Consider the following 12,879-nt stretch of genomic DNA (forward strand, 5'->3'; position numbering starts at 1 on the left):
GACATTGAAATTCTCTTTCAGGGAAATCCCAAATGTGTGTTTTATTTTCAAATGAGTTTTTCGTTCAAATTTAAAAACAGGGCTGTGAAAGCTGAAGAACTTCGATAAGACAGACTATTTCAGGATCGACAGGACCCTGGGATCCAAGCTACAAGAGCACACAATATAAAATAGATCTAAAATACACAACAAAACAACAACAAAACTTGCTAACTCTCCAGGGCCATTATATCCGAATAAAGCTTGTGGAATTGAAATGAAAATGAAACCTGATTTGTTGACCTCGTTAATAAATAATCTGTTTATAAAGTTTATATAATGGTGTAAATATTTATTTTTGCGTCACATGCGTAAAGTTGTTATGTCATCATAATATATAATAAATATTATTCGTTATATTATTATTGCGTCATAATATTTTATGATGTTATTATAAGATAATAATCCACATTAATGACGGTTGCATTTACACATGGTGTAGATTTGAGAGAAATTGCTTCTGAATGCCGTATCTTATAAAATGGTGTTTTATTTAAATTCTTTTCAACCCAAACAATGAAATAGCATGTAAATTTTTTTGAAATAAATAACCCTAAACATTTAAAAAGTTTTAGATAAACCTTTCACGAATAATTTTCACAATTATTTTAATTAGACAGGTTCGTTTATGGGTTGGATACATATCTTTTTTTCCCCACTGATTCCTTACTATTTTCGCATTTGCATTCAAAATTAGTGCCTAACATATATTCATGATAATATTTACAGTCTGAGCCAGGAAAATGCTCACATTTTAGTGATTCAAAACCAGGATAAATGTAACGAAATAACACTTGGGGAGTAAAACTGAGCGACTTGGACATGAGGAAGATCTTGTGCGTCATGGTGTCTCAGGGTTTCAGCTGTCCGACACGCTGTCGAGCGCATCAGCAGTTATTCAGCAGGTATGTGTTTATTCTTCTCTCAGTGCTTTAGAGAACTTAAGCTAACAGAAAGTGCCTCAAATGCCACGCATTCCCCCGCGTTCTGGCCATCACAGACTGGAAAGTGCGTTGCTCAGGGTGTGTCAGTTCTGGGGTTTGATATTTCAGTGTATTTACAGAATAGTCTTCTTACAAGTGCGGCGTGTAAAAAGCGGGCGCTCCGTACGTCTGCGAGCTCAGCATGAACGGGGACAGTACTGCATGACTGGGCAGGAAGGGTAACTGAGTAGTGCACACTAGTCCTCCAGGTGTGTGACTCGGATAGCTGGTGTGCATTGATAGATGCCCGCTCATGGGTGGAGACGGACTGAGGGGACTCAGGCTGCCCAAACCGGCGCCCGGTCCGTTCGGTCCTCCACCGCCACCACCCGTCGGAGCGCTCGTGTCTGCTCCCGGGTTCTGCTTCTTCCACTTTGTCCGGCGGTTCTGAAACCAGATTTTCACCTGCGTCTCCGTTAAACTCAGTGACAGCGCCAGGTTGAGGCGCTCGCACACGGAAAGGTAGCGCGTCGACTTGAACTTGTTCTCCAGCGCCACGAGCTGCTCGTATGTGAACGCAGTCCGAGCTCTTCTCGGCTTGCCGGACTTGGAGTCCGAGCCGGAGCGTTTTCTCTTCGGCTTGCCTTGCTGGTTCGGTCCGTTTGAGGAGGACTGCTGGCTCTGCTGGTCGCCGCCACTCGGGCTTTTCAGGACCGGGTCCTCGTCCTCTCCGTCGGCGTTTCCGGTGAGCGCGCCGCTGCTCTCCTCACTGCACAGATCATCCTGCAGCTCGCTGTCCGTGTGATTCCCACGCGTAAAATCAGCCTCACATTCAGAAGACCTGAACACGAAACCGTCCTCTGCTGAAAAACAATTTGTAATAATGCATTATTCATATTTACAGCCTAAAATAAAACCGTAACATAAATAAATCCATATTAATTTATGTTATTAATGCATGTTATGTCCTAATTATGTTATAACAAAATCCTGTAAAGAGCTACATCAGAGTATATGATAATTACTATCATCAGTAGAAATAAATATTAGACTAAAATTACACAAACGTGATGAACTATATTTGATTATGAACTTTATTTGAAATTATGACAAACAAAACTAAATAATCACAACCAATGTTTCTGTTTTTTTTTTTGCTTCCATACAAAATGAAATGCATCTACATCTGAAACTTTTATACACATTTTAAATATGTATTGTTTATTATTGCATAACTTTTATAACTCCATGTCAGTTTTATTCTAAAACCAAATACAATATTAGTAGTCTGTATATAAATAAACTGAACTGAAAGAGTTTTTCCAAGAAAATAAGGTCAAGCATCCATTTGCATGTCACTTTGTCTTGATGCGTTAAATGTTGCCGTGTGAACCGTGTGTTCAGTGTGTAAGATTATTTCTTATTTTTTTTTGGAATCCAGTACAAACCCTCTAGTAAGTTATGACTACAGTCTGCAGTTATGCTTTGAGTTTTTATTCAGTTGCAGACACTCCGGTAAATATATGCCTATTTGAAGCATCAGCACATGTCCATTCAGGATCTGATTGTAGGTTTAGCTCATATGAAGGATACCTCCTCTTCATTTTCACTATTCAGGCTTGAGACAAAGCTATGCAACATGGAAAGAAAAAACAATTAAAGTCGTTCGATCACTTAATTCAGCGCTGATTGGCGCGTTAAGGACGCCGGATAATGGGGAAGATCGGCCCAGAGTGGCATGTGCAACGGACAGGTCGATATCCTATTATCGAATCGAGTATATCTCTTTCAGGCAGCTTGCAAACTCCTCCTCAACATCTAAATTATAGGGTCAAATTTCGGATAATTACACGATTTAAACCTGTTATACTTATTAAGAGAGATATCGATCACGGAGCTCTAAAACTCCAAAAGATGCCCAAGATAGAGGAACACCACTTACCTCCAGAAACACAACTCATTTCGTTTACACACACTCCAGACTTACTGTGCATTTACATTTGCAAAAAAAAAAAAATGGCTCATAATATATCAATATATCATAATTTATGGGAAATAAATAATGAATTTATTACACCTTTCTCCAAACAGTTATTAAATTATTAAATAAAGATGAGAGAAGTTGTGATAAATTCAGAAACTGACCACAAACTTTTAAAATGCACTTCATTTTATCCAACGTTCATAACTACATTTCTTCTAAACACTGTGGTTTTAAAGAAGTAGTTAATTACGCGCCAAAACTTTAATTAACCTGTCCAGCACTGAGCCTAACCTGTGCAGCCCAATAAAACACTACTCAAAGTGCAACCCGATGAAGCCAAAGCTCTGAGTTTCACTCTGTGAATGGATGATGTTGTAGATTGGCAGTCTAATTCACACAGAGAGTATAGTGCACGTTTATTTCACACTTACTTAGCATTCCAGATGATTTCTTGCACTCGTACTCTTCGGGATATGCTTTCTGATCTGCTGCATGATTTGAATCTTCGCCTCTGTTTTCTGTACCGAAGCCACAGCCGGAGTCACAGGCTGTCCGGCTGAGTGGCTGTCTTTTGCTTGTGAACTTATTTGGGTCCAGAATGTCCAGCACTGAGAAGGATGTGTTCCGAGGAGCGCTGGGTGGCGGAAGCGCAGGTGCGTCCTGGCGCACGGAGTTCTCTCGGCTTTCCGCCTGAAGCACATCTCTGGCTGCGGGGCAGGAAAACACAGCCAGCTCACCGGAAGCGATGCGCTTTTCCCCATGCGCCTCCATGTCCACGCTTTCCGGAGACGCGACCACGATCACTGCTGTCTGCGCAGCGATGCCAGTCGCAGGCGGTTCGATGGAGATGTCGCCCACCTGCACTTTATCCCTATTCATAGTTTCTCCCACTAGAAACGTTTCGGCTTAAAGCATACCGCTTAAAAAATAAAGGTGTATGGAAAAATCTCAAGCGCTAGAGTCCTTACACTCTCAGTTCTGCATGCAGGGCTCTATCTATATCCTGTTCAGCACTGTGCGTTGGAGCGGACAGATGCCCGCTGGATGGTGATCTCTCTTGCGCCGGTTCTTTTTTTTTTTGGGTTTTAACCACCACCTCCTTCTTGAGTTCTCCCCTCTTCACCCACCCCCCACGTTTATGTCCCGCCTGTGCGCCCGTTTGCTCTCTCACCCCTCCCCTATCCTTCTCTTACCCCGCCGAAAGCCACGCACATGCGCTACCGCCTTATTTATGTATTCATATTCTACTGTGAGCCGTAATTGGCTACAAATTAATCCCGCGCCTCTAATAGCCTATTATCTCCGTCTGCGGCCGGGAGAAGCGGCGGAGGCGCGCGGCGTGTGAGCGATGATGTGGGCCGTTGATATACGCAGCTGTCAGCTCACTTTCAACGTTAAGACCACTGGACTGGAAAGTCACTAAATAGGCTTATTTTTCCCCTTCCTTCCTTCCTTCCTTCCTTCCTTCGTCTCTCGATCAGGATTGAGGTTAGCATATTATAATGATTGTTCCATGATAAAATTATGAATAAAAACAAGGCCTTTATAAAAGCAGGGATCTCATCAACTATTTAGCACAAGATTTCAATCCAAACAAACCACGCTAATTAATCAGAAAATCATATTTTGCCAAAGGATTCTGATAGTTTTGCTGCAAATTACGCATGGATAGCCTGTGCACAATTCATAACACTGTCTTCTTGAGTGCTTTTAACAACCCAAAGTTAACGCCACCTTCACTCCAATAAGCAATTATACAGCCATTAAGTAATTAACAGACAAATTAGGCTTACTGAAACACAGTTTGTGGTCACTTCTAGAAATGCGCCATGGAATAAATAACCTCCAAATTCATGTTAAAGATTCTCTTTAACTTTCAAGCCACAAATCTACAAAGACTATGTCTAATATGGCTAAATCGCCATGCAAAGTTTAACAAAATTGGATTTCTAGGTCGAGTGGGTGACACATACAAGGTCAGTTCTTTGCAATTACTGAGTGCAATGATCCTTTGGGAGAAAGAAATTAAAAGTTGGGCAAAATAATGGGTAAAACAATCAGCTGTAATTTTAGTCGGGATGAACATGATTATCCCATCAGAGCAGAGCCACTGCCACACAGCTCTCTCCAGTGAAGCACCAGCGACAGAAAGCAGCGTCCAAGCTTTAATTCAGCACCTATTAGCTCTTAATCAGATCTTCAGAGCAGTCAGACAATCACTTTAACGGGCGTTTCCCCAATTACAATCTATAAACTTTGCATTATTTGTGCTTTGTTGAAGGAGCAGCCTAAAAAAACAACAATCTGACCTGCATAGAAATACCAAAGAAAAAAAAAACTAGCTGGAATTCATATTGATGTCTAAATAATTCATTCATCTTTAAATGGCATCAGTTAGGATTAAGGTTTATAAATATCAACCTCCATTACAACCAGTAAAAATGCATTTTTTGTAACAATTTTTTCCTAAGTATTCCTTAACAGGCATTTAATTCCTTTAGACTGTTTGACTTTCGCAGTAACATACAAATATAAATATAAATTCTTTGCTGTGTCCTTTAGGTTGCTGTGTTAGTTGGGAAATTACACAGTTTTCCCAATTGAATGGAATTCCAGTGGAATTATACACGACAATTTACATGCAAATAAACCGCTCGTGGAGGTTACAGTGACGTAATAAAGTGCACGTATGACGTCATCACGGTTACTGACATCACGGATTAACCAGGACACTGACAATTTAATTACACACAAAAATGATCAAATAAAACCTCTAATAGATAGGGCGCCTACACACACACACACACACACACACACACACGCACACACAAACTAGTACTCCCTAGTTTTTCACCTTCATTCAGTTTAATTAAACCTTATACCATTAAAAACATCCATAATCTTATCTTTATATTCTTTATCCGGATGACAACCATTAAAAAAAAAAAAAAAAACAAGGTCACATGATCAAACCTAACCACATGGTAACTTAATCGACGTATTCACACTGACATAAGAAGTAACCATGTCAGACCATCTTTTGTAAGTAAGCTACGGAACTAATTCCTCTACACACTCTACACATGATACACTTCAGACAAACACAGGCCTTTCGGTAATATAAACACAAACTTGCAAATGTGAATGATTAACAGACCTGTTTTGGAAACCCTCAACCCCTCAACATGGGAGACATGGAAGTGTTCAGGCTTGGAACTGAGCCAGACTGGAGGACTTGAATCACTAGGGGAGAAGTATCTGCACCATTAATGAGCTTAATTAAGGTTAATGTGCTACGCTGAACCCCCTGATTATTGAATTAATCTGTTCACACAAATGAATCATAATTACAATCAGAATCTCAAATATTGTCCATCCACAAGGAGTATTCTCTTCTGCTTCACAGGACTGAGAAGCTTTAGGTAAATGCACTTATTCTTTATGACACTGATTAGGAAGAAGCAAGAAAAGACGCCATTAATGCCTTCTAACCCATCAGCCATGATCATGAATGGTAGTGGATGAAACATGTTATTTTTTCTATACATTTTCCAGCAGGTCTGAAACAGCAAATGACTCTGTCAAGCAGACAGCACTGAGCTGAAAGCAGGTCTGTGCTCTTTAACAGAACACTACCATTCTTTCTTTACAGGGACATTTCTACTGTAACATCCCCTGTCATTTTACTCTGTAGATAAAATATTGTGCTTTTAAAGGGGTCTGAGAAAAGACAGCCTTTAGTCAAGGCAGCGGCCACAATCTAACGATTTTAAATGAGCTCTGAGTGGTAAAAACCTGACAATTCCCCATCATGGTGGCAGATGATGGTTAAAATGACCAGAAATCAATATTCTGACCGGGTGTCTCCTACTGATAAGGGAGGCCAAGACAATGTTGACTATTAAACTCGACAGCTTGAGATATTACACTATTAGTTATGCTATTTTTAATAATCTATAATATTTGCACTATAGTTAATTAATTATAGGGCTCAGATAATATCTCAAGCTGGGATGAGGTCGGAGGGGTCTATTAAGGCTGGTAATGAGAAAGGAGAAATCTAATCTAAGGGATGAGGGGGCTGTGAAGGAACAAATATACAACCGGTGACATCAAACACAGAGAGAGCTGGAGAAAGGAAAGGAGAGAAGGAGAAGCAATGCTACCATATACATACAAATAATGAGGACTCTCTGTGTTCAAGATATTATTTTTACAACTAATATAATAGGAGTTTCCTAAAAGAAAGCAACCACTGCTGTTTGATGCCAAAATGTGCCAGCTGGGGGCATGCTTCCCTTTGTTCTAATGTCATCTCATAAAACCCAGTTAATATACATGCCCAAGGGGGTAATTACGTTGCATTACTCCATATGAATATGGATATGCATATGTTTGGGATTACTGACATGCTTTTTGTCAGCAAAACATCTAGAAATGTATTTTCAAAAATGTGCAAACGTTCTGAATTGGTGTTGAATTGTCAGCTTTTTCCTTTAATAGTTCTAGGAATAAAAAGTTCTCCTGAACAAACTTGCAGCCTGTTTTATGAAACCCTGAGTCTTTAAGCTTGATAGTTATTAAATGATCTGTTTCCTGAAGTGTTACATTGATTTCAGAACACACAGGAGACTTCCTGCTAGTGGCCAACATGAATATCTTCCTACACTATAAGCACCAGAGCCTTTATAGAGATGAGAAAAATGTGTGGCCTCAGGGAGATCATTCTGATTACTGTTTGTGGGTCTCGGTTATTGTGTCCACTTGTGATTACAGTGTCTCAGTCAATATGCAATACGGTTATTTGACTCAGTGATAAACATTCCCAGGCATGGGAGGCGAACAGACATACTGATGACAAGCGGAATTTGTTTCTCACCAGTGCTGTTTGCTGATTTCTCCGTCTTCACCATTTGTGGGTATTTATGCACAGCGTATGTGGTATCTACAGCTGCACTTGTGGCTTTAAATTGTGCCTTGTGCCAGACAGGAGTAGTTTAAATGCATTGGAACCTGGAGCCCTATAAGCTTAATTAACAGACAGATCGCACGCTGTAAATCTGCTGACGAATCGCACTTTTATGGCAGAAGGGTGAGAGGACAGTGCTCTGGGGTGCTGGAAAGTTCACATCAGAGCACGATCATCTGATCAATCAGTCAATATTCATTTGGGGCAGCACCATTCAGAGGGAACAATCGCTTCACACTACACTAAATTCAAACATCTGCAAAGATGAAATTGCTCATGCTATTTACACAATAATCATCAAATAAGACAACAAATTGTGCAACAACATCATAAAATGTAGTGGTTAAGACCCTAGCTAACACCAATGCAGTGGCTGAAGAGCAATAGCATCTTTATATTACAAAATTCTACTAGAAATTCCGAATTATACAAAATCAGATCCAATCTGATTTTGGCCATTCCTAACTAAGACTTTTTAAGAAACACACATTCATATTTCAAGGGACACATTATGTATTTGGTAACACTTTCTTTGAAGGGTATCTACATAGGGTCTTTATAAGCACTGCATAAATCTTATATAAAACAGTGCTGGAGAATTTATCAAAAGGCTTATGCCAAAACTCATTAGATGGCATTAGAGGTTTTTATGTGAAATTCTTTATAGGATTTCTTTATATTTATATGTATTTCTGTGACTATCTTTATTTAAAAGTGATAACAGAACAACCCTCATTGTCACTGATTGTCAATTTTTTATTCTTATCTTGCATTTTATTATGTTGCTTTTACCTATAGCACATTCATGACTGTTGTAGAAGGTATACATAGTGAAGATATGTACATAACAGTGCTATAAATGCAAATTTGATAAACACTTCAGTATGAAGGCATTAAAATCATTCATTTGGCTGGCATATTTGGTGCGATTCGCAAGTAAGTAAGGTTATATTGGAGTTAAATTTGTGCTTCATAGTAGTTCTGAATGTTCAATTTCATGTTCCTTTAAGACGTAGATACAGTAACTACACCTCCCAAAAGGAAAGGTGACAGGTAGACACTTCATGAACGAGTTTTCAATACTGCATAAATGCTTGTTGTTGTTGTTTGTCTTTCGGCTGCTCCCGTTAGGGGTCGCCACAGCGGATCATTGGTCCACATGTTTGATTTGGCACAGTTTTTTTTTGCCCTTCTTGACACAAATTTTATCCAGGCTTCGGACCAGCACTGAGAGTGCACTGTTGCACTGCAACGCACTGGGTTGGTTCCCTGGGTGGGAATCAAACCTGGGCTACAGAGGTGAGAGCGCTGCAGCCTAGCCACTAGTTCTCCAGGGAGCCATAATCACTCTGTTAGTAAAGGCAAAATAATAACATCCAAGATAAAATAAAAAAAAAAAAATATATATATATATAGAAGAATAAAGATATAACAGGCTTAAACAGTCAACCCATATTGGTAATTAACAGGTTCTTAATCTCTTCTCCCTTTCATGTGAAGCCAAAGCAATACACTTCATAAAAATGTATCAAATAGTGTTACCATGTTTGTCATATCATCATCTTTACATGTCGGCGGAATAACTCATCATAATGTACCATCATACTGGCATATTCAAAGATTCTCAGTGAATCTGATGAATAGAGCACCAACCAAGAAAGCTGTAGTTAGGTCCTATTCAACACCTATATTTACAACAATTTATATAAAAATGTAAGTTATACCCTTTATTTAAAGGTATATTTATAAAAAGGTTGATTGAGGTGCCAATAAAAAAAAAACCTTTCACATCCCTAGAATCTGGCATCCTAAAAATTGGATTCCTCTTTTATTGGGTTTATTCAACTAAAACAACCATGATTCCTTTTTTTATTTGCTCAGTGTGTTACCAAAGCTGGTTGGATTTAAAAGTGACATTGAATTAGAGTTGGGCCTTAAGGCCTAGCCAGAAAGCAGTGAATGAAGTGCACTCATGAGGACATAACTAACACTAGGGATTCTTTTTTCCAGCCACTGAGTCAGTTTACTGCCTGTGTGTAAGTGGCTGCCTCAGAAATTTAACACTCTTTATAAATGAATGCATGTAGACAATGCTATGAGTGAAAACATTAACTTCAGTTTAGTATACACAATGCCTATACACAAATATACTGTCCTCCTGTGTTGGGTGTAAGGAATATTCTCAGATCTGTTACTGCACAGTAGTCAGCTCATCTTACAAACGGATCCCATGTCCATGTCAAATTTAATCAAGCCACTGAAATGTTCTGACTGTGAGCTTTAGCATAGATAATTAAGACAAGATGTTCTCCTCTCAAGCAATTATATAATATTCTGAACTGGTAAATTACATCTTCGTCAGTCAGTTACTTTGTAGTTAGTAAATCATTTTATTTATTACTTTTCCTATTGCATACTGCATTTCAGAATTACAGAATAACATTATCTAATTCTTTAGCTTTTATGATAAACCTTTTATGTATCTGCACATGATTCAAATGTGCAGTTTTAAGTTATCACTCTATTTTATTGCATATTATATGAAATAATTCACCACATTTTTTACGTACATTTGTAACTATAATTCATTAGATCTTTAATAGGATTGCGAAAAGAGAAAGACCAATAAATCCATGTTAATCACTGGTGGTTTGTGATTACTGGCCTCGTTTATGGTTCTACTGCTCTTCACAGGTTTTCATTGCTATTGTTAATTGAGATCACCCCATTAAGCCTAATTAACAATTAACATAAACATAATTAGCGAGCAGTGACATTTCACTTGTTACATTGTCGAAATCTTTTTTAGAAATTGCCCTTGGAGAAATTCTGTCACACTTGCATAATGGCAGCACTTTGTCACAGCAGGACAGTGATAGTCTGCACTGCGCCTGGTGACACTGTGAACTGTGATGGAGCTGTCACTGAGACCAAAAGAACAATGCTTACCAGCTCATATAACCATCTGCTACAGCATTAAGTAGTAATCACCAACTAGAAACTCTAACAAAAAAGTCAGGAGCAGAGTGAAACAGGATTATGGTACTTGAGACAGCTGCAAAGAACCAATCATCTCTTAACCTGAAAACTATAGAGACTGTATACACAGGTCATTAAGCATTTAATAGTTGTTTCATAACTGTGCAAAACATTAAAAAAAGGTGTTGTATCAGTATATGTTTTGCTCACTTGCTTAACTTTCAAAGTGTAGAAATATGTCAAAAGTGATATTTACAACTTTATGTACATGTCTCAAAAGCTTACTGGAGCTTTCTTTCATGAGTTGATACATCTGGATTAATGGATTATGGAACATCTGCAAAAATTAGATTCTGTTATCAATGATGTTATAGCAGCTATATATAGTCAATCCCTCACCAGCTTCTATTTTCTCTCTGTTGTTAATAAGTTAGAAACTGAAAAGTGACAGAAACCTTCAAGTTGCAGCTTCATCTGCTATAAAGTGGAGACACTGGAGACTCCTTCCAAAATGCTAAAAACGAAATTTTGAAATTTCTGCTCACAGAAAACCTCACCATATCAACAATTATACATTTTTTAACATGTTTATTGGAGTGTCCACTATACAAGTCCCATATTATAATGACTACATTACTATAAACCTTGCGCTACCTTGAACTACTATCAGAGCTGCTGTTATAGAAAATGAATCAACACCTTTTGACCAGTCAGAATCGAGAACTTAACAGCATTGTTGTATAAAATGCAATTACAGATTATTCTTGCAAAATTACATTTAAGGAATGACCCTCTTCTTAAACATTATACTCTTTCAAAGGCTTCACTGAACATATTTTGTTAAGGAGAACCACCAACCAAGCCTTTCAGTTCAAATTGAATGGCAGGACTATTTAATGCTCACAGACTGTTTTTTAAAGCAGCAGTGGTGGTAATCAGCATCTAAGGATCTGTGTCAGGCAGAAATCAGTTGCTTGAAGCCTTGGGAAGCAAAGCGAAGAGAACCTGACACTCAGCATTCATATGCTGACAAAATCTGTATCTGCCTATGGTAAACTGTTTGTCTTGAAGACATACAATAATACGCTTAGACAAGACAAATCTGCCCGCTGGAGACAGGCAGGAAAAAGGAAAGTTGTGTAGTCCAAAAGGAAGCCTGACTGTCACACAAGATAACTGAGAACAATTTGATTAAAGGAGCAGATCTTTTCTTACCTCAGTGTAGGACTTCTGTTCTTTTGACCAACAGACACTATAGAAAACAGAAGCATCATGGTAATTGACATCTATTTGCTGTTATTAACATTTCCTCTAGCACTATGTGCCACAACCCCAAAACTACAGATCCTCCTTCTAAATGTGTATCAAAGCCAGCCTCATGATGGTGGGATTTCTGCGTTCACTCAAAGCAAAAGCTGCAAAACTAGCCATGTTGCTAATATCCTATTAGTCTCGAGCCTGCAAATGATACAAATTCACATGATTCAATTATGATTACACTGTAAATAAATCAAAAGACTGTTTAATTCTAACCAGTATAATTCACTAATTGTGTTTTACAGTTGTTTGATACAGCAGGTTGTGTGGGATTCTGGGAAAATATTTATTTATTATACTGTATCAAAGCAGTGTCATTAATTTTACTGTGAAACTAGGCACCTAAGGCATTGAAGCTGCAAAGGATTCTTTCTATTTTTTTATTTTATTTTAGTTTTAACTTTATTTTTCCATAACCTTTCTTATAACAGCATAGCTTCAATAATATCAGCAAACCTTGGTAGTGTAACAAGGTACAACATTGGGAAAGCTATGTAGGAAATGTGAAAAGTGACATTTGTCTAGCTAAGGAATAGCCTGCTAGTATAAATATATAACTTAAAATCCATATAGCTGGGGGTAGCTACTTAAATGTAAATTAATAATACAAATTATAACCAACTTAAAAAAAACTGGATGCTTTGATAGATAATGGGTGAGAATATTGT

The 12,879-nt window shown here is 38.3% G+C and overlaps 1 protein-coding gene across 2 annotated transcripts; it reads right to left on the minus strand.

Annotated features, from left to right (window-relative positions):
• Positions 1-511: 511 nt before the first annotated feature.
• nkx1.2lb (NK1 transcription factor related 2-like,b) lies at positions 512-4,033 on the minus strand. 2 transcript variants are annotated; one of them, XM_026940744.3, is made up of 2 exons: positions 3,378-4,033; positions 512-1,822 (listed from the first exon to the last, which is right to left on the minus strand). In XM_026940744.3, the coding sequence occupies exons 1-2, from the start codon at positions 3,823-3,825 to the stop codon at positions 1,113-1,115; spliced, it is 1,158 nt and encodes a 385-aa protein (XP_026796545.1). In that variant the 5' UTR covers positions 3,826-4,033; the 3' UTR covers positions 512-1,112. The 2 variants fall into 2 exon arrangements, with proteins under 2 accessions (XP_026796545.1, XP_026796544.1); XM_026940743.3 differs by having other exon boundaries at positions 512-1,825.
• Between the last annotated feature and the right edge of the window lie 8,846 nt (positions 4,034-12,879).

Source organism: Pangasianodon hypophthalmus, chromosome 7, assembly GCF_027358585.1.
Source record: "Pangasianodon hypophthalmus isolate fPanHyp1 chromosome 7, fPanHyp1.pri, whole genome shotgun sequence".
NCBI lineage: Eukaryota > Metazoa > Chordata > Actinopteri > Siluriformes > Pangasiidae > Pangasianodon > Pangasianodon hypophthalmus.

Coding starts and splice junctions, on each gene's coding strand:
- nkx1.2lb (XM_026940743.3), bottom strand. CDS start 3,825: ATGAATAGGGATAAAGTGCAGGTGGGCGACATCTCCATCGAACCGCCT. Junction 1,826..3,377: donor GAAATCATCTGGAATGCTAA/GTAAGTGTGAAA, acceptor ATTGTTTTTCAG/CAGAGGACGGTTTCGTGTTC.